Raw genomic sequence first — 21,288 nt, forward strand, 5'->3', positions numbered from 1 at the left:
CCCATGGTTTTCTATTGAGATCAATCGGAGGAAAAATTGTTATTGAAAAACTTTGTGAACACAGGAACATACAACTTTGGGGAAGTATGAAGGCGATTTTCTTTCTGGAAAGTTGCTCGGAAAGTTAGCCAATTCGTTTCTCATTTTGAAAGAAAATTCTTGATTCCCAGCAAGAAAGCAACTGGTAAAACAATTGATATACATCAACATTGAATTAAAAGAAGTGATGAAGAAGACTATTCTTGTGCAAGCTTGGTTTGATTTGTTGAAATGCCAATCCCCAGCAAAGAAAGATCTTGTCGAAGCAAATCTGCATTTTTGAAATGTAGACCAATGATACCAATTTCCTTTGCAGCTTCCACATTTCTCATACTGTGATGCAACCATGAACCAAGATAATAATTAATTAGTATGTGAAGTTAACTCATTCATTGTCTACAAACTAGATCGATCATAATACCAAAGTTCTAAGAATAAATTAAAGTATAAAAAAGAACCTGAAACTACAGATGCAATCATGCAACATGAATTGGAACCATGAATAAAAGGTGTTTCTATCTCCGAGTTTTAAAACCTTCAAAACTCGCATAACCAAAATCTTGAATTCAACTTTTATATTGGTAGGTTGCAACATTGAATCTTGGCCACACACACTAAGCCCAACTGGGTGCTTTAGATAAACTTAAATGACCAACTAATTGAATTTCTGCAAGAACATTAATACAATGAAAACTCTGTCATTAATGGCAATCCTATATTCAGATCACACAAGGAAGCAAACCTGTTGTCGATGAAGATACAGCTTGCTGGATCAACTTTTAGAAGTCTTTCAACTTCCAAATAGAATTCAGGATCAGGCTTCCTCTTCCCTGAAGAAAAGGAAAAAAAAAAGTGCACAGGCAGAGCATTGAGACATTCATGTGGATGTGCTTGTGCAGCTACATATGGAAGAGAATCCTAAAAGTAAAATGCAAACACTTAACGTACCACTTATACATGAACAGAACGTCCAAGATAAATATTTTGAGATGTTTAATTTGTCCTCAATCATCTCGTACCTAACAAAACAAAATTTCCTGAATAAAATGATAAACTGCTTCACTTAATAAGAAAACTTGATATATAAATTTTCATCTAACCAGATGGGATAGTTTGTGAAGGCATGCATCTCATAGTTGCTATCTTTCAATGAATGAAGCAATTCTTCTATGCCTTCAACATAGGAATATCCCTTTCTCATGCAATCTTTTAGGCCTGCAAAGATAAATGAAGTACTTTCCTGTAAGATTCGGAAGGAAGAGCATATTATACGAGAACACATTTTACCACTCTGATATCATGTCAAAGTACAGACTTAAGTGCTTCAATCTACCCAGTTCAATACGACTAACAATACAATGTTTCGGAAGTCGCTGAAAAGTAATTTTGATGAGGGCTTCAGAGATAATAAAAGAAACAAAAGAAATTAACAATTCCACAATGCAGTGCCAAATATTAGAGGATTGATTAGTATATGTCATAATTTTGGAATCAATATGACGTATCTACATTATGTTGCACAGAAGTTTCACAGACAAGCAAATTCCGCACTGCATGTACCATTGTTCTTTTCACTATCAGTATCAACGTTCATAAAGCAAGAAAAAGAATCATTTACACAAACGATAACAGCAGAAAAATGAAGCAACATGAAGAAAAGTCATTTTCTAGTGACACGAAGTACATTCTTACTGGCTCAGACTTCTAAGGACTGAGTTAAAGTCTTATGAAAGAGGTAGTATTTGAAATACATGACAGCAGAGATGACTGGAAAAATGTACCCCAAAAGCTTACATCTTCATTTATTTTTAAAGTAAGAAATTCCAACTAACCTTCCAAATCTAGAGGCCTTCCATCAGTAAAGAACTTTCTCGCTAGCTCCATCTGGTGGCAAAATGATTTGTCATACAGCAATTTGACATGCTATAGCATGGAATAAAAATTCATATTTTGAACGTATAATTTTGTTTGCTTCCGTTAAATAGAACAAAATTATGCATTTTCACTTGAGAGTTCAAAAAGCAATATCTTTCAAAGATCGTCAGAAGCCAAATTACCAAATGAATATTACATTTTTCTGTTCAAAGTTGATAACTGAAAAGTTCAAAACAGGCAGTGATACCATATATTCATTTTCACTTGCAGATGGGGATGGGACCCGTCACCCATTAGTAAACATAATTCCAAGTATACCTCATCAATAATCCCCTTTTCAAACTCAATCCACGCAGTTGGGTGCTTGCATTCTATAAGTTCTTCGAAAGACATTCTGGACATGAAATATCACTGCGATTAGCTGGGACTTACAAATAAAACAGAAAAAGAATTCTAGCAAGTTGAATTTATTTTTTTCCAATTTCCTTTAAACAGATTCAATTTTCTGATATTTCCAATAAAATTATCCAGCAGCTAGCCAATGAATGAACCATACGCCATATTGAAAGTCCAAAACCAGTGAGAGCATATCAATTTCTCTTCTTTTATTGTCTTATATGATATAATCAACAAGAAGCAGAGGCAACCCAATTGAAGGAAATGACAAAAGAAAAGAAATTGAGTTTGGGTACCTGAAGAAGGCAGGGACGTCATGGTAAAAAGGGTCGCGAACAACGGTGTCCATGATGTCGAAGAGGAGTATAGGAAGCTTTTGAGTGGTCGTATTGGTATGAAAAGAGACATTGTGGGGAGATAGAGCCATTCTTGTTGATGTTGATATTGGTGTTGCTGTGGAACGAAATTGAAGTGAGCAGCCGTGCCTTAGACTTACGGGGAAAGGGATCGCGGGTAGTTTCAAGAACAGAGCCATGAACAATCTGTCTCTCTCTCACCATCTCTCAATCCTTGACTTGTTTCATTGACATTCCATATTTTTATTTTTTGTTTAATGTTTTACAATATAAAAAAAGGAGTTTTCTATTCATTAAGCTGTTAAATTTTATTATTGCCTAGAAAGATAAAAAAGTTCATCCAACTTAATATTTAACCCTAATACATTTATATACACACCTTACCAGAAACAAGCTCAAATGCATGGCTCAATATCCCACCGCGCACCACCCTCCTACTCCCCACCGTCTTGTCCATCAAATCCAGAGGACTGTCACTAGCTAACATATTGTCATGGTCCAGCTGCTTAAACAATGAGAAATTGGGATTTGAGGGTTATGGTTGGTGAATTGATTTAAGTTTTGGGAGATTGATAAAATGGGAAATTGGGAAACACCCCAATCTGCCGGGCACGGAGCTTCCATGTCCCGTAATGGGGGTTTTGAGCTGCAACCCAATTGAAAAACTCAAGGGAAAGAACATAGTCCTGCTTAAATCTTTAGCGTTATATGTTTTACTCCGAAAGCAATTAGACCATTAGACAAGGAATTGAGCTTATCCCAATCATAGTGAATTAGATGGCTGTTTGCAACATTAACAAAATCAAGGTCCTGCGCTTTGGTTCAGGAATTGTTCTTTGGTGTATAGGAGGTGGGTTCCAATTCCTTTTTCCAAATTTCCCAGAAATTGTGGGGTTTGTAAATGTGAGTTCTTTTGCAATTGAATTGGGCAAACTACAAAACTGACGAAATAGGAACTTAATGAGTTATTAGATCAATTTGAGGGTTGAGTAGGGTGTGTGGGGTGTGTAAATTAATACTTAATTTTAGGGCAGTTTGGAAAAATAGTGGAGTTTTTTTAGAAATTGTGAAAATTTGAATTAAAAGTTGGAGTGAACAAAGAGAAGTGTAGAGTTTAAATAGAAAAACTCTAAAAAAACCGACGATTCCTCCTTCGATTACTGTTATGATGAGTCACACTTATGTATGCAAGAGAGGCACATTTTCTTTTCTTTTATTTGTTTTGGGAAATTGGGTAAAATACTATCCACGCACGCACGGCCAAACTTATAGACCAAATACTATCCACCCAAAAATTATTGGTAAAATATTATCATTAATAAAAATAAAAATAATGGGTTTGTATTGTTGTAGGCCTTTTTGAAAAATAAAAATAAAAATAAGTTGCCATTACAAGTCCAATTACAGAAAACATGTTTAATCTTTTTGGGCCGACTTCAGTATAAAAACATGTTTAATCAGCCCGGATTGTCAGAAGCCCAACCTTAATTAGAGCACCCAAGACGAGAAAAAACTTGGGCTGGCCCAAAAACATGAATCTATCAAATTCTATTCGGGTCAGGTTTGATTCTACTGGATTCATTCATATATCGGTTGTCGTAAAAATGTTATAAGTCTAACGATTTTTAGGTTTAATGGTCTCTGAATTTTGAGCCGATTTGTATTTTGGTTCCTCAATTTCTAAAAACGTTTTTGTGGTCCTTCAACTTTAGTTTCTTTATGACAAATGGTCTTATATTTAATTTTGTTAACTTTTTCTATTAAATTTGAGCATGTGCATGGCACATGATGTACTGTTGAGGGTCAAAATCAAAAATTACTTCACTCCTGAGGTACATAGGCAATTCCTAGCCCACCCAAACCCCACATCCACATCCACTCCCCCACAACTGCAACTTAACTCTCCCCATCCATTATCTCCCTTCCTCCCCAAGCCAAGCCCATTAAAACCCACTACCAATCAACTAATGATATATCTCCCTTCCTCCAATACAACAAAGTCATGGACAACCTCCACCCGACTCCAAGTCAATTAACTCGCCACCTCGACAACAACTGATAACGCTCTCATAACCCACACTCCCACCCAAACCATACCCACCCTCCTTGTGATGACGAGGATAGGAAGAAGATTTTGTAGTTTTAAAAATAATATTTAGATAGTAAAAATTAAAAATAATGAAAAAAATATAATTTTCTCATGCATTTAACATAAAATATAATAAAATTGATGATATAACAATTTGTTCTAACGAAAGTGAAGTTGAAAGACCACAAGAATGAGTTTAGAAATTAAAAGATCAAAATGAGAATCGGGTCAAAATTCAAGACCATTAGACCTAAAAATCCTTACTCTATTTTTGAAGAAAAACCATTCTAATGTATAAATACGAGATAGAGACTAGAGGACCAACTTTGGCCTGAGTGGTTGTTTGACACTCACTCTTGCAGCTGATGTAAACCTTTGTATTCGTCTTGAATAAATTCCTTCATGGCAGAACCAGCCCTGGATTTTCGTTCTCCATATTTAGTCTCTGTGACTCTCATCCTCCTCTTGCTTGTAGCCCTCTTGTTCTCTCCTTTAAACCAACAACACCATCTCTCTCTCAATTTATCTTCTTCGCCCACCTCCCCATCATCATCTTTTTACCACCAGCAACAAATTACCACCGACAACCACACAACCTTGCATTTTGCTCCTGCACCTTCCCCATCCCAAGCACCGCTGGAGTTTGAGCGCCATCAGTCTCCTCCGTCAACGTCTGCGCCTCAACTCACTCATACCACTATCAAAGTACGCAACCTTTGACAACACTAGTTAATTCATTTAAGTTTCATTTTTCTCTGTTTGTTTGTTTTTGTTTTGTTTTCAGAAAAGAAAGAAAAATAAGTCATTTTGGCAATAATGCCAAAACTTACTTTAAATATATATATGTGTGTGTATGTCCAGAAGAACCAGAGCAAAACAGAGAGGATTGAACAAGAGTTGAGCGTAGCAAGAGCGATTATCCGCAAAGCTATTGTTACGAAGAATTGCACGTCTAACAGCAACGAGATTTACATCCCCACAGGAAGTGTCTACAGAAATCCCTATGCCTTTCATCAGTTAAGTCTTCTTTTTTTTTTCTGTTCTAAATTAAGTTTAACCGGTGGTGTTTGAATCCTATCCTTTGTTTGCTTGTCACATGCAAAACCAGTGGATTTTTTTTTGCAGTCGGTTTTGGAAATGTTATTATAATATATTTTTAAAGCCATTTTCTGTGCTGGTGGGTGCATGCTTCCTTTTCTTGGTTGTCCCTCGCAAGCAAGTCCACTTCCATGTTCCTCTTTCCAGAGCGGTCCACATTTGTTGTAACAACTGGCATTATGCTTATATTTATACGACCTTGTCTTGTCTTGTGGATGCTGCTGTTGCTCTTTTGGGTTAGACTTAGACTCAAAGAGTGTAATTTGTAATGCTGTTTTGGGTTAATTATAGGAGTCACGTAGAGATGGTGAAAAGGTTCAAGATATGGGCCTACAGGGAAGGAGAGGTACCCATGGTCCACAATGGACCCACCACATACATCTACTCCATCGAAGGCCAGTTTATTTTCGAGATGGAAAGTGGGCCAAGCACATTCATGGCCGAACATCCTGATGAGGCCCATGCATTTTTCCTACCTCTCAGCGTGTCCAAGATCACCGACTTCCTATACAGACCTCACCACGAAACATTTTTCCATCGACTCCACCGTGTCTTCACCGACTACATTTATGTCATCTCTGATAAATACCCTTACTGGAATAGGAGCGCTGGAGCCGACCATTTTTTTGTCTCATGCCATGATTGGGTAAAGCTTATATTATATTTTTCGAAATTGTTCTTTTCTTTTCTGACAATCGTCATGCTGCCCTAAACTATTCTAATGTACTCCTCCCTCGGGTATAAAGGGGAGCAATAATGTTATTATTAATTCTAATGTTATTTTCAGGCGCCAATTATCTCACGTGATGATCCCAGGCCCTACAAGAATCTGATGAAGGTGTTATGCAATGCAAACACCTCTGAAGGATTCAAGCCTACCAGAGACGTCTCACTGCCAGAATATAACCTCAAAGCCTACGAACTTGGACCGCCCCGTTTTGGCGAACGCCCTTCTCAGCGTCCAATCCTTGCCTTCTTTGCTGGTGCAGCCCATGGAGACATCAGGAGCATTTTGTTTGAGCATTGGAAGGGAAAAGATGATGAAGTTCGAGTTTACGAAAAACTTCCTGAGAAGATGAACTACCACAAACTAATGGGGCAAACCAAGTTCTGCTTGTGCCCAAGTGGTTCTGAAGTGGCAAGTCCTAGGGTTGTGGAGGCAATGTATGCAGGGTGTGTCCCGGTCCTCATTTCCGATTACTATGCCGTACCCTTTGATGATGTTCTTGATTGGACTAAGTTTTCGATACAAATTCCACCCAAGAGAATACCAGATATCAAGTCAATACTGAAGGCTGTTCCATATTCGAAGTACTTGAAATTGCAGAAGAGGGTGATGCAAGTGAGTAGGCATTTTGAGCTCAACCGACCCGCTAAGCCCTATGATGTATTTCACATGGCGCTTCACTCAGTGTGGCTTAGAAGGCTCAACATTCGGTTGCCAGATCGATTTTAAGGATCATCAGGAATCTTGTAAAGGTTTTAATAATCATTGTTTTAGCATGAGATTAATCTCACAGTGATTCGTCAAGCAAACACTAGTCGTTCAGGTAATGATATTTAATTATAATGGATGAAAAATAAAGAAGCGTGATATTACAGTAAGTGATTTTCCACACGTCTTTCCCTCCCCCTTCCTTCCTAGTGTTACTTTGCATGATATAATTAAGTCTTGTTGATGTTGATCCTTGTCCCTTTTTCTTAACCAAAAAGAAGGAAAAAGAAACTGAAATAAATATATAATTGGCTTTTAGTCCATCGAATACAAAACAAAGAAGCCAATATAGGCGGCCGGCCCTTTTGTTTAATCCAACACGTTTACACTTTCAAGTAATCTGTGTGCTCTGTAATCATCCAGGCCTAAATTTTGAAGGCATATGAAACTTCCCTTTCCAGCATGGAAGATTTGGAAGAATAAATTTCAAATTCCCAAATTGTTTGTGGTTGCTTTTTGAGCATAATGCAGTGCAGAATATGTTACAAACATTTGGTAATATGTTAATTAGGAAAACGAGAAAGGGGTGCGTCATGTGACGTGGCAGCATAAGAATGGGTGATAGGATATGTTTATGGAAGTAAAGCAAGGAGAGAGGTAGAGGTTACCTGTATGCATGTAAGATTAACATTTGGCCATCATGCGGTGAATCCTGTCCTACATTAAATTTAAAGCAGTTGTGCCTTTGTTCCTTTAATAAAAATAAAAAACAACTTGTTGGTTCTGCAATCTGCCTGCATTTTATTAAAAGGGGTTTATGGCAGCCTTTGAATTCCGGTCACCCTATTTACTCTCTGTAATTTTTCTCCTCCTCATCCTCCTCCTTCTGGTTCTTCTTCCATTCTCTCCCTTCAACCAAAACCATTTCAATCTTATAAGCCTTTCTTCTTCTTCATCTTCTACTCCTCGTCAAAACAACCAAACAAGCCAATATCAATATGTCTCACCTGCACCCTCTCCTTCTACTTCCATTGTTGCAGACCATGTCAAAGTAAGCAGCTTTACTTTCCATTGTTGTTTGCATGTTCTTCGCAATTATAACATTATTTGGCTTTTTGGGCGCTTGTTTTCTTTTATCGTCTTGATTTTTTTCCTTTCTTAGGTTGTACGTTTGTTTTTTGTGCCATAACGTTTTCAGAAAAAGAAGAACAGTGGAATCACGATTGAAGAAGAGTTGGCGAGAGCGAGAGCAGCGATCCGCAAAGCCATTCGTACGAACAAGCATACATCTGATAGACAAGAGATTTACATCCCCAGAGGAAGTGTGTACAGAAATCCCTATGCATTTCATCAGTTGAGTTTTCTTTTTTCTTCTTTTCTTTATTTGGTTTTTCTTTTTAAAACACATACATATATGGTAAAGTCTAGCGTTTTCATTTCTGGGTTGGAATGAATCAAGAAGATTTTTTTTACCTTCTTATTGCCTAAAAAGTTTGGTGGGGTTTTAATGTTTTTGGACTAATAATCATGCTCATTTGTTTTTAGCAAATTGTTATGCCGATCCTTTTCTTACGAACAAAGCAATCCCTTTCAATTTCCAACTTGAGGCCCCTTCCGACTTTATTTTACTAGATTCCTCTTTATTTTTTTATTTTTTATTTTTTGTAATTATTGAGGACGGTCCAAATTCTTGTCTTGTTTTTTGTTTTTTGTTTTTTTTTTCCGGCTGTTTATAATTATATATACTCAACCACTTGTATTATTGATTGTCATTAATAAATATTACAATAGCATTATTTTTCTCTCAAATCAAAACTCAAAAATAGTTTTTCTATCTATAAAAAAAACTCAAAAAGAGTTTAATCCCAAGGCAACTCCGATCCAGAGATGCACACACGATTGGTTTTGAAAATTGGGATTAATCCCAAGGCGTTGCGTTACACTCTCAAGTGTTGACTCTATTACTTGTTTAGTGTTGACTTTAAGAGATGATTTTGAATGGTTGGTTTGGGTTTGGGTTATGTGGGCGAGCAGGAGCCACATAGAGATGGTGAAAAGATTCAAGATATGGGCTTACAAGGAAGGAGAGATACCCATCTTCCATAACGGGCCCATGTCCTACATCTACTCCATTGAAGGTCATTTCATCGATGAGTTGGACACCAGTGGAAATTCCCCATTTTTGGCCCGCCATCATCACGAGGCACATTCCTTCTTTGTCCCTGTAAGCGTCAAAAGGGTTGCTGATTTCTTGTATGATCGCCCTAAACCATACACATTTCACGGTCGACTGGTTCGTATTGTCACCGACTACATCAATGTTGTGGCCCACAAGTACCCCTACTGGAATAGGAGCAATGGAGCTGACCACTTTATGCTCTCTTGTCATGATTGGGTATCTATCAACTTCCACAACTCTCCTTGGAATTTCATTTCCGAACACCAATACTGCTTGGTTCCTTACAAGTAAAACGGCCGTGTGTCATTACGTTACGAAGAAGGAGGCAAGTATTTTCCTTTATTTCCCGAATATAATAAACCTATGTTTCTTTACTTTTGGCAGGCACCAGAAATCATAGATGATGACCATGAGTTCTACAAGAACTTCATCAGAGTACTCTGCAATTCTAACACCTCAGAAGGATTCCAGCCCGGGAGAGACGTCTCACTACCAGAATATAACATACCGGAGAACACTCTTGGCCCGTCGCTCCTCCACCAACACCCCGATAACCGGCCTATCCTGGCCTTCTTCGCCGGTGGTGCTCATGGAGACATAAGGAAGTTTTTGTTTGAGCATTGGAAGGACAAAGATGATGAAATCCAAGTCCACGAGTATCTCCCAAAAGGGCAAAATTACCACCAAATAATGGGACAGACCAAGTTTTGCTTGTGCCCAAGTGGAACTGAAGTTGCTAGTCCGAGAGTGGTTGAGGCCATGTATGCAGGGTGTGTCCCTGTGCTCATTTCTGACTATTATTCATTGCCCTTCGCTGATGTTCTCGACTGGAGCAAGTTTACAATAGAAATTCCACCAAAGAGAATACCAGAGATCAAGGCAATATTGAAAGCTGTTCCACACTCAGAATACTTGAAATTGCAAAAGAGGGTGATGCAGGTGAGAAGGCATTTCATGCTCAACCGACCAGCTAAGCCATTTGATGTATTTCATATGGTGCTTCACTCCATATGGCTAAGGAGGCTTAACATCAGGCTACCCAATTAATTTAATTTAACAACCATAAGCATTCTTTTAATATTTTACTCCTGGAATTTTACACCATTTGTATAATCTTCTATAATTTTGATCATTTTGATCCCTCCCTCCTACATCATCATCTATAAATGAGTAAAACAAGTGACGGATTATCACTAAATCTGTTTGCTTCAGAACTAAACAAGAAGCTGAAAGAAATACGGGGTACTCTGCTCTAACAACCATACGTGAGATTGTAAAACGATGTGTTTAACGGTGTTTAGTAAATTAGCAAAATTGAACACAAGTGGAATGTTTCACTTGACACATTATTCATTATTGCAACAAAGTTCTACACAAGGTCAAAACGTTACAAACCCACAAGTCTCAAACCCGCTTTTACATCCTAGCCAGCACAAGTTGCATAGGAAACATAAATTGCTGAACAATACAATGCAAGAAGTACTTCAGCGAAAGTAAAAAAATATCACATAATTCAATTGTGAATCTCATTACCCTCTGTCGACCGCCCTGGTGCAGGGGTAATGGGGGCTGGTTGTTTGGTCACAGCAGCCATAATATCCGCATAACCCACCACTCCAACTAAGATATCATCACTTTCATCCTCAGTCACCCACACATGGGTTGCCCTGTGAGACAACATCTGAGCCATGACTGCTGCCAATGAACTTGTAACCTTACAGGTCAATGGTGCGCTTCTGCCTCTATACATGCTTCTACTCACTCCCAAGCTTGCGCTCGCAGGACTGAACCCTATACTCCTGCTACTGAACTTTTTCGGCTTTGTTGACCCACCACCATTAGCCACATTATTATTTCCAGCAATTTGATTTACAGAGATATCTGGCAGTGATCTTGAGGACGCATTATCCTCAACTCCCATGACAAACTGTCCAGCTGAGAGATTAGCTAAAGCCCATGCTGCAGCTAAGTAATCACATTTCCATAGTTTGGAGGCAGATATCTCTCCAATAATCTTGTACTGATCTTCCACTGTGTGTTCGACAACAGCAACTGCACTAGGGTCTTCAGGAAGCTTATGAGTGGCTTCAATGGCTGCAGACGAGGCTTCAACAAACTGGTAGTTTGCGTTAATGGCTCCAAGAGTGGAGATAGAGGAGAGAGGAATAGGAGCTAGGGCACCTAGGCAGCCAATCAGGAAACGAATAACATCTTCTCTTGAGAGACAGCAAAACTTGTCGCGGGTACTGGTAGCGGAAGATGAGGAAGGCCGATTGGCAGAAAGGCTATTGCTGCTGCCACTAGTATCCATGTTCTTGAGCCACTTACCACTATAGATAACCGAGAAACGTTTGCTCATGCCTTTCCATACAACACTCTTTCGAACAAGAAGACGCTTTACACCATGCTTCATCATCTCCAGTGCATCTATCAACCTTGCAGAAAGAGAAATTTGAAAGAAAGAAATAACACATTACTTTTAAGGAACCATTTCTTTTTTTCTTTCATTAATCAATGCATATCTGAAACGTAAAGCAATTCTATAGAACTTCACAACTAGTAACTCATGTACTGGGGATAATTTTTCTTCATAAAGGAAACGCCATCTCGGTTAAAGACATCTAAGAAATGGATGCATATAAAACTGATTTCTTTAAACTTCATATTTCCCATTTCCTGGTTTGATTGATACCAGAATTTGAATCTTAATTAGTCATCAGGCTAGATAAAAATAACGGTTTCAAGCCAATTCCAAACAAAATAAAAAACTATTTCAAGAATGGAATGGTTGCAGCAGTAGTATGAATGTACGAATGGAAGGGGTAAAAAAGACAGTTTAAAGTGAAAGCTAATCAGAATCTAATCACAAAACACCATGATCAATAATCGTAGAAACAACACTACTAAAAAGTAGGGTACCAAACTTGATCTAAGATCAATGGAAATTCATAGCATGACCATATAAAGTAATAAGATTGAAAAGCAGCAAACCTTGTCGCAGGATCAACCTGCCTCAGCAAAGAATTATTTGGAACAACAACATCAGACACCGGAGTCTTCAAAGCCTTATCATGATCCTCCAGACACTCACTTTTAGCAAAGAAAGCAACAATGTCGAGGGAATTGAGGATGCCCACAAACCTCTGCTGCCTCATTTCATCGTTTTCAACCATACCCACATGTGATTTCTTCTTCCATACCGGTATACCACATTCCATCGACTCTCCGATCGCTTTTATCGCAGCCTCCATCGTCTCCGTCTCACACAGTTCCACCATCTCTGGCTTCCCCACCGTTAGATCACCCACAACATGGAAAAGAAACACCGATGCCATTCCCAATTTTCTGTTCAGAATCAGATGACGATAAAGTTAAGCATAACCAAGGAAAATCATAGTGATTTCTCCATTTTTTTTCATTCCCTGCTGTTTAATTAGTATGACATTTTGATTAAAAATGAAAACTTTTTTTTTTTTAATGAAATTATAAAAAAAATTGAAAACTTTACCTCAAGAGACAAACTCAAAATTTGAGTTCTCTCGTTTTCCCGGGAATTCAAGCTTCTTTAAACGTACTTCAATTTTCTGTTACTCTGTCCACCTTTTCGCCCCAACAAGCCAACAAATGATACACAAAAAGGGCACTTTTTTTTGGGGTTGTTTTTATTTTTTTAATTTTAAAGAAAAAAATGAATAAATCGAAGTAAACCCAGATCAAATATAATATAGAGAGGCTCAAAAGATTCTTGAGAAAGCCCCAGACAGGAAAATTTCTTAGGAAATAACCAGGATAATAAGAGGGCGAGGAGGTACCGGGAAAACCGGCGAAGGGGTGAGAGTTATAAGAGAGAGTGGAGGAAGATTAGGAGGAGGTGAAAACCAGTAATGGGTAATCTGTGAAGGGTCAAGAAAGTGAAGGAAGGGAGAGGTTTGGCCATTGATGAAGAAGCACAAGAGCAAGGTAAAGGCCCATCAAATGTGTCTCAGCCTCGGTCTCTCTTCTGACTCTCCGAGCTGTGTGATTGCGTGTGTGTCTCCAAGTGCTTGAATTTTGCTAATTATTGAAGAGATGCGGATGGGAATGACTAAATCAGAGCGAAAATCTGAAATTCGGTGAATGAATAATCTATATTTAAAGGCAAATGAGTTTATTTTCTGAGATAAAAACTTCCCATTTAGCCAAAAGATTTGATCTTCTTATTCTTCTTATAAATCTTTACACACCAACCATGGTGTTCGGGGCTGTTCGACCATGGTCAAACCGACGTCATATTTTTTTTTTAGGAGAATACTAGTAAACTTCTCTCTAATTTTTGTGTGTGGACATTTTCTCTTTTTTACTTGACATGTGTCATTTTCTTTACACTTAAAACAATGTCATTAATATATTATACAAGTTAACTTTTGCTTTTCAAGTTTACCCTTATTAAATGTATTCAATTTATCCAAAAAAATTTCACAACTTTCTTATTATCTTATCAATTTTTTTTAAAAGTCAATTATTTTTTTATAGAAAATGTCTACTTTTTTATAATAAAAAATTTGTTTGTTTTTTTAAACCACAAAGGACTTTTTTTTTCCTATCTAAACAAAAAATTAATAAAATGGTAAGAAAGTTGTGAAATTTTTTTAGATAAATTGAATACATTTAATAAGAGTAAATTTGAAAAGCAAAAATTAGCTTGTATAATATATTAATGACATTATTTTAAGTGTAATGAGAATGACACATGTCAAGCAAAAAATGAAAAAAATCATAAAGAATGTTGTTAGCATTCCACTTTTTTTGTTTCTTCCCTCTTAGTGCTCCCAGTGAATTTGGTAGCCCAGCCCAATGTCCTTTCTAATGAATCCATCCAACTTTACGGGTCGGTCGGTCGGTCGGTCGGTCATTCATTCCAGTACCAGCCCACGCGCCTGAGCTTATTCACACACACCCATCACACTTCAAAAGAAAATGGAATAAATAAAAGGCCAAGGGAAAAAGAAGCTTTAATGGCTTTTCCAAATTCCATATTCTTTTGCTTCTTCTACTACAGTACAGTGTGCATCATTTTCATCTGTAAGTCCCATTCTCTCTAACTCTGTCTCTGCACCTTTCAGCTATCACGTACTTCAACGCAATATCACATCACGTTCTTGTTTTTCTAAATGTGACTAGCAGATTTTGTTTCTTATCCATCTTCTTCAAGATGGTTTTCGGATTTTACCCCTGTGGTAGGTCTAATTTATAGCTTCTGCCACTGAGCTTTCTCTTCAGCTTGTCCAATATTTAGCTTCTAACCCATCTTGGTAAAGATGGGCTTTAGCTTTTGATCGCTGTGATTGCCTTAATTTTTCAGCTACTGCCGCCAAGCTTAGCTGTTGTTGTTCTTCAACCTTCTTTCACTTGTCTAAACCCTCTATTTGTTAGTCATGGAACACAAATGGGTTTCAGTGTTTTGCCACTGTAATCCTCTCAACTTTCGTGCACTGCTACTGATATTCTTTGTGCTTCTATGTTCAAACCTTTCTCAAAGTGTTGATCTTTACCCAGATGACAAAGCCTCAGTTTTGCTTTTTAGGTCATGCCTCCAAGACCCTAGCCAGAGCTTGTCCAGCTGGGTTGGGTCTGACTGTACCAACTGGACTGGAATCACCTGCGAAAACCAAACTGGCAGAGTGGTTTCAGTTAACTTGACCAACATGAACTTGTCTGGCCAAATTCACCCCAACTTGTGCAAACTTCCATTTCTTGAACATTTGGTTTTGTCGGGAAACAACTTTACTTGCACAATTCCGTTATGTTTTGGCACTCTACGCAGTCTCAAAACTCTACATCTTGGTTACAATAGGTTTTACGGTACTGTGCCGGATACACTTATGCGGCTTTGGCAGTTGAAAGAACTTGTTTTGAATGGTAACAAGGATTTGGGAGGTCTTATTCCTTGGTGGGTAGGTAATTTCTCAGCACAGTTGGAAAAACTAGATATAGGTTTCAATTCATTTCATGGGGAAATTCCTGAAAGCTTGTTGTACTTGAAATCTTTGAAATATTTAGATCTCGGGAACAATAATTTATCTGGTACTCTAAGTGATTTTCATCAATCCTTGGTGTTTCTCAATCTTGGGTCGAATCAGTTTTCCGGTACTTTGCCTTGTTTCTTTGCTTGTGTTCAGTCTCTTAGAGTTTTGAATCTGGCTAACAATTCTGTTATGGGAGGAATGCCTACATGTATGGCTTCACTTCAAGCTTTGAAGCATCTAAACCTTTCATTCAATCACTTGTCTTATGAATTATCTCCAAGACTTGTGTTTTCAGAGAAGCTTCTTGTGTTGGACTTGAGTAACAATGATCTGTCTGGTCACCTTCCGAGCAAGATTGCAGAGACAACTGAGAAGTCTGGGCTTGTTCTTCTTGATTTATCTCACAATCGTTTCTCTGGTGAAATCCCATTGAAGATTACAGAACTGAAAAGCTTGCAGGCCTTGTTTCTATCCAACAATCTTCTTGTTGGGGAAATTCCAGCGAGGATTGGAAATTTGACGTATCTCCAAGTGATTGATCTCTCACACAACTTGTTATCAGGTTCAATTCCATTGAACATCGTTGGTTGTTTTCAGCTGCTTGCATTGATACTCAATAACAACAATCTTTCTGGTGAAATTCAACCGGAACTTGATGCATTGGATAGCTTGAAGATACTGGACATTAGCAACAACAAGATATCTGGTGAGATCCCACTTACTTTAGCAGGCTGTAAATCTCTGGAGATTGTAGATTTCAGCTCCAACAATCTCTCTGGAACTTTGAGTGATGCAATCACCAAATGGTCGAACCTCAGGTATCTGTCCCTAGCTCAAAATGAATTTAGTGGAAATCTGCCCAGTTGGCTCTTTACTTTTCAAGTGATCAGAAAGATGGATTTCTCAGGAAACAAATTTTCTGGCTTCATACCAGATGGTAACTTTAACATGAGCATAAATTTTAAGAATGGAGAGCTTGATAAAATGCAGAGAGAGCCGTTTGGTACAATGCACAATGCGGATACAAAAGTTTTTATTATTGTCACTGGTAGCACTGAATTAAGCTTCAGTTATGTACTATCTTCGGTGGTTGGAATTGATTTCTCTAACAATGTGCTAGATGGGGAGATTCCAGTGGGACTATTTGGATTACGTGGTTTGCAATACCTGAATTTGTCACACAATTTTCTTCAGGGTCGTGTTCCTGATTTAGAGAAGATGTGGAGTTTAAGGGCCTTGGATATATCACACAATTCTTTGTCAGGTCATATTCCTGGAAACATTTCCAGCCTTCAAGACCTGACTCTTTTGGATTTGTCATATAATTGTTTCTCTGGATTTGTTACAAAGAAACAAGGATATTGGAGGTTTCCAGGAGCATTTGCTGGAAATCCAGATTTGTGTTTGGAGTCCTCTGATGGAGGGTGTGACCCAGCAAGCCTCCCCGTGGTGCCGGGTAATGCACTTGAAGGGGAAGAGGACGAGGGGTCGATTTCTGTTTGGGTTTTTTGTCTAAGCGCTTTCCTCAGTTTCTACTTTGGGGGTTTGGCCCTCTTTTGCTCACCTCGAGCACGAAATTACATTCTGCAGACAAAAGCTTAGTGTAATGTACATGTTGATGTGGAGGAAAACGATAAGATGTACATTTTAATTACTCTTTTTCTAGATTGCTTTTTGTTGACCCCTACTAATGGATGAGTTTGTTCTTCCATGCTTTGCTAACATAGAACCTAGCTGTTCGGAACGTGGTACTGAGAGTGCAACAATAACATGACATAAGCTTTCATGACCTTGTTTTCAATGATATTGACAACAATAATCAGGCAATGGCATGCCGTTGGTTGGCCCTTGCCTGAGTCTTATTTCATGTACCAGCTTTTGGGCAATGCTATAGCCTTCTTTCATTAGAAATAAGATCAATTATATGTTATTAAGTTTTGAATGCACTCTCCTTGACAAATGGGGATGAAAGCAGGTCCCCGATCTCATAAATTTGACACTAACCTAGAGAAAGGTAACAGTAATTTATAATTAAGAAAAAAGCGCAAATTATCCTGCCAATCGCTATATGCCTAATTTAGATGCTGGCTCTCTTGAATCAGATGCACGGCCATGGTTTCTGTTAGCGACTGAGAAATTTGTTTTATTTGAGCTCCAATCCCCTGAAATGAAATATAATTATATAAGAAAGGAGGCAGAGCCTGAATGTGCAGGCACCATTTGACCCATTTTCCCAGCATTCTCCACTGGTACGCAGCAGTCCTCAGGGACCGTGTGTTGTCTAGTATGCACACCAAGCACAAGCTCTAATATCTAATTGGGCCGTCCAAGTTCCCAGAAGCAAACTGAAAGCAACACTCACAAAATAAAGTAGTAAGTACTGGGAATCCGGATCATCATAAAGCTTAAAACATATCCCAACTATCTGATTCCGACAGAAGAAACAAATTATGAACACCAATGCCTAAACTATCTAATTGCACATGTTGTCAAACTAATTCATTGCAAAACCAAATTTCTCATTACCTGTTGAACGATTGGATTTGTGGAGGTTGTGAATTCATGAGTCATTCCTTGCCACACTATCTTGCCCTCGTAGAGAAACAATAACCTATACACATTGAATATATGCTTTGCTTAAAACACATATGAAACAAGCAACGCAAGTGTTCAATAATAACATGACAATTTGTATGAAGCCCAACCTGTCAACAGCTCGTCTAATGGTACTATGTTGGTGAGTAACAACAACATAAGATGCAATCTGCCCAGGCTTCTCAATCGCTGCCTGATCTTTTGTATGGACAGAGCGGATGAGGTCTTCTACCACAGTAGATGCAATAGGATCAAGTCCAGCAGTTGGCTCATCATATAAGAGCACCTGTGGAAGGGTGTAGAATACTGTCAGGAATCAGGAGACAGGCCCTACCAACTGCCACTGTCGGAGTCAGACCAGGAGAACACAGTACACAACTACATCCTAAACTCGGAGGGATGATACTAATGACTATGAAGTAATGCAATGGGAACCACTAAAAGGCCATAGTTTCAATTGAGTACTAAAACAGTTACGCAAACATTATCCAAGGAAACGAAAGTAGATAGAGAACAAAATAAATCTATCAGCTGCTCAATATACCTCTGGCTCTATGGCTTCCTTTGTAGTATCACAAATTATAGACCGAGCCAGAGCAACTCGTTTCTTCATTCCACCAGACAGCTCCGAAGGTAATCGATCCTCAACACCCTAAACAAATGACGAAGTACAATATAAATAAATTGGATAGTAAGTTGGAGAAGGTAGCATCGTTGCAGACTGATAAATTGATATTTTATACATACCTTTAACCCTACAGCAGCCAAGCTATCAGTCACAAGCTTTGAAATTTGATCATCGGGCATGCTCGAATTTTCATACCTAATCAATTAACGAATGAATTATATTTTGGCATATTCTATTAAAACGTAAACTATCGCCCTATGCAATTAAGTGGAAATCAATGCAAAAAAAATAATGATAATAATAATCCAAAATTCAAAAGAATCTAAAGCTGTCTTACAGAAGGAAACCAACATTTTCACGAACATTCAAAGAATCAAAAAGTGCAGCACTCTGAAACACCTGTTAGAAAGTAGATAAATGCATTAAAAGACCTTTTGGATATAAGTGAATCAGAAAGAATAGATAACCCCTAGCAGACCAGTTAATAATAAAGTTTACCAATCCAATCCGAAGACCAGATATCTCCTCATCGCTTATCAAACCATCTCTCTTTCGCCCTCGAATGTATACCTCTCCCTGATGTGTTACACAATGGACAGAGTCTATGTAAGAGAACCAATAATAAGCTCATTGAAGCTCATTAAAGTGTAAACGCAAGTTAATTAAACAAAGGTGAGCACAACATGAGAACCGGATTAACTATTAACCTTGTCAGGAGCAAGAAGCCCCGCAATAATCTTTAGAACTGTAGATTTCCCCGTGCCAGAAGGCCCAATTATTCCAACAGCTTCGCCATGTCTAATCTATAAATGAATCCACCATTGACCAATAACTTTTTATGAGAAACAAAATTATAATATAAGAAAGCACAAACTAATGAAAGGAAGACCAGCAGTACATCCCATGGTAAACAGCAATATTAAAGAAAAAAACAACACAGATTGTTGCCCATCGCTAAGAAAGAGAAGTTATGAAAATCCTTATAAATAAAATAATAAAAAAAACCAAATACCATAATTACGCAAACCTTCAAAACTATGCTAGTTGGGGCAAAACCCGAATGACCTTCAATAAGCATAACAATCTACCACCTAACCCATAAGCCAAATGCCATTCAATCCAAATAGTGCATTGACTCCTCCTTTTTACAAATACGTACTGATGAAGAAGGGAACTAAGCATTGATTTCCTGTTCTGAAGCAAATAATTAGTTTTCAAATTTTTTTATGAGCCAAAATTCCAAGCTAAAGAATTAACTTTTGGCACGCTTAACTAGGAAACTATATCCTAGTCAGAAGATAATGGCAAAGTAAAGACCTATGCTACATCCTCAAAAAAGAAATGCACATAAATTCTTGAAACAACTAAAAAGACGAAATCAAAAGAACTTAATATGTGTTGAAATCAGATTCACCTTGAAGCTCACACCTCTCAATATATGCTTCTCGCCAAATGATTTATAGACATCTCTACACTCGATTAGAACATCAGAATCATCCTCAGGCTCCCGAACTGTGCTTAAATTCTCCGATTTAAATGAATCCTGGTGAGACACAAAATGTTAACTTGTATTCTTCAAACTTATAACAAAATAAAACACTGTGCCATAGTCAAATGAAAACTGCACACTTTGCCCACATACATATGGGCGAAAATAAATAAACAAAACGATACCTATAAGTATATCAACCAAAAACAAGTGATTCAAATCAATCAAAGACAAGTTTTTTCTCCAATTGCAGCTTATCGAAGAAAATAAAAAGGAGCTGACAAATACCGATGAAATGTAGATGTCAATAGATGCCAAATAAGCATAGAAGATGGTTGCTTGAATAAAATAATTAAGGAAAAAAATCAAAAGACTAGTCCTTCAAAGACAATAACTTGAGGGAAAAGGTTGTTAAGGACTTACCTCAAATTTTGCTGCAAAAGATTCATCGCTCCTCAAGTTCGGGGGAGGCGCCATACAAGCACATAAAACGTTTCTGGGCTCTCCCTTTTGTTTGTCACTAGTACTACACCAATTGGTTGTCCTTGCAAATCTAACCGACCGAGAAAAGCCACTGGATGTAGTCAGAGGAAACAGCAATGAATTGGACAGAGAAACCATGCTTAATATCAGCGCAATTGGACCTCTAGGCGTAAATTTTTTGAGTCGGACCCAGATCAAATTATCGACTAAAAACCACTTCTGGAAGCAATTCAGGTCGTTGGTATTTGGAAACTTGCGATTTTGAAGAAGACCCAGATCAGATTATGCGCGTAAGAACAGTTTTGGAAGCAGTTTCGGGTTCCAGGTGGTGGAAATTTGTGAATGTGAGGGAGTCGCAGATCAGTTCGTGGGCCAAAAAGCCCAGAAGAGAAGAGAAACCAATCGAGTCGAATGCAATTATGGCATCTTTACTAATTGGATCCGGTGTAATTGAACTGAGAATGAGTTGGATTGAGGTTAATTAGATTTTGTATTTACATTGAAGTTATTTACTGAATTATATGAATTGAGTAGAGTTAGATTTTGTATTCTTATTCAAGTTGTTTATTAAACTATATGAAATTGTTAATTACTAAAATGTCCTTGTTATTTGGTTTAAAA

At 37.9% G+C, this 21,288-nt stretch overlaps 6 protein-coding genes across 7 annotated transcripts; 3 read left to right on the top strand and 3 right to left on the bottom strand.

Annotated features, from left to right (window-relative positions):
• Window positions 1–101: 101 nt before the first annotated feature.
• On the bottom strand, window positions 102–2,945 carry LOC117631763 (flavin mononucleotide hydrolase 1, chloroplatic). Of its 2 annotated transcripts, XM_034365055.1 has the most exons (7): window positions 2,607–2,945; window positions 2,233–2,308; window positions 1,872–1,923; window positions 1,140–1,254; window positions 988–1,058; window positions 782–869; window positions 102–372 (listed from the first exon to the last, which is right to left on the bottom strand). In XM_034365055.1, exons 1-7 carry the CDS (start codon window positions 2,843–2,845, stop codon window positions 237–239), a joined length of 777 nt encoding a protein of 258 aa, XP_034220946.1. In that variant the 5' UTR covers window positions 2,846–2,945; the 3' UTR covers window positions 102–236. The 2 variants fall into 2 exon arrangements, with proteins under 2 accessions (XP_034220946.1, XP_034220947.1); XM_034365056.1 differs by lacking the exons at window positions 782–869; window positions 988–1,058 and having other exon boundaries at window positions 2,607–2,901.
• A 2,135-nt stretch (window positions 2,946–5,080) lies between these two features.
• Window positions 5,081–7,458, top strand: LOC117629856 (probable glycosyltransferase At5g20260). Its single transcript, XM_034362501.1, has 4 exons — window positions 5,081–5,460; window positions 5,617–5,771; window positions 6,145–6,499; window positions 6,641–7,458. Exons 1-4 carry the CDS (start codon window positions 5,158–5,160, stop codon window positions 7,307–7,309), a joined length of 1,482 nt encoding a protein of 493 aa, XP_034218392.1. The 5' UTR covers window positions 5,081–5,157; the 3' UTR covers window positions 7,310–7,458.
• A 282-nt stretch (window positions 7,459–7,740) lies between these two features.
• On the top strand, window positions 7,741–10,618 carry LOC117629857 (probable glycosyltransferase At5g20260). The gene is made up of 4 exons (XM_034362502.1): window positions 7,741–8,339; window positions 8,487–8,641; window positions 9,323–9,683; window positions 9,852–10,618. The coding sequence occupies exons 1-4, from the start codon at window positions 8,106–8,108 to the stop codon at window positions 10,512–10,514; spliced, it is 1,413 nt and encodes a 470-aa protein (XP_034218393.1). The 5' UTR covers window positions 7,741–8,105; the 3' UTR covers window positions 10,515–10,618.
• Window positions 10,619–10,781: 163 nt separating this feature from the next.
• On the bottom strand, window positions 10,782–13,718 carry LOC117629859 (CBS domain-containing protein CBSX6). The gene is made up of 3 exons (XM_034362504.1): window positions 12,976–13,718; window positions 12,459–12,812; window positions 10,782–11,902 (listed from the first exon to the last, which is right to left on the bottom strand). The coding sequence occupies exons 2-3, from the start codon at window positions 12,800–12,802 to the stop codon at window positions 10,981–10,983; spliced, it is 1,266 nt and encodes a 421-aa protein (XP_034218395.1). The 5' UTR covers window positions 12,803–12,812; window positions 12,976–13,718; the 3' UTR covers window positions 10,782–10,980.
• Window positions 13,719–14,410: 692 nt separating this feature from the next.
• Window positions 14,411–17,183, top strand: LOC117630692 (receptor-like protein CLAVATA2). Its single transcript, XM_034363413.1, has one exon. It carries the CDS (start codon window positions 14,882–14,884, stop codon window positions 17,072–17,074), a length of 2,193 nt encoding a protein of 730 aa, XP_034219304.1. The 5' UTR covers window positions 14,411–14,881; the 3' UTR covers window positions 17,075–17,183.
• A 193-nt stretch (window positions 17,184–17,376) lies between these two features.
• LOC117630693 (protein TRIGALACTOSYLDIACYLGLYCEROL 3, chloroplastic) lies at window positions 17,377–21,158 on the bottom strand. Its single transcript, XM_034363414.1, has 10 exons — window positions 20,608–21,158; window positions 20,110–20,238; window positions 19,403–19,498; window positions 19,194–19,271; window positions 19,033–19,094; window positions 18,815–18,890; window positions 18,612–18,719; window positions 18,178–18,353; window positions 17,999–18,083; window positions 17,377–17,817 (listed from the first exon to the last, which is right to left on the bottom strand). The coding sequence occupies exons 1-10, from the start codon at window positions 20,803–20,805 to the stop codon at window positions 17,779–17,781; spliced, it is 1,047 nt and encodes a 348-aa protein (XP_034219305.1). The 5' UTR covers window positions 20,806–21,158; the 3' UTR covers window positions 17,377–17,778.
• Between the last annotated feature and the right edge of the window lie 130 nt (window positions 21,159–21,288).

Source organism: Prunus dulcis, chromosome 6 (genome assembly GCF_902201215.1).
Source record: "Prunus dulcis chromosome 6, ALMONDv2, whole genome shotgun sequence".
Lineage (NCBI taxonomy): Eukaryota > Viridiplantae > Streptophyta > Magnoliopsida > Rosales > Rosaceae > Prunus > Prunus dulcis.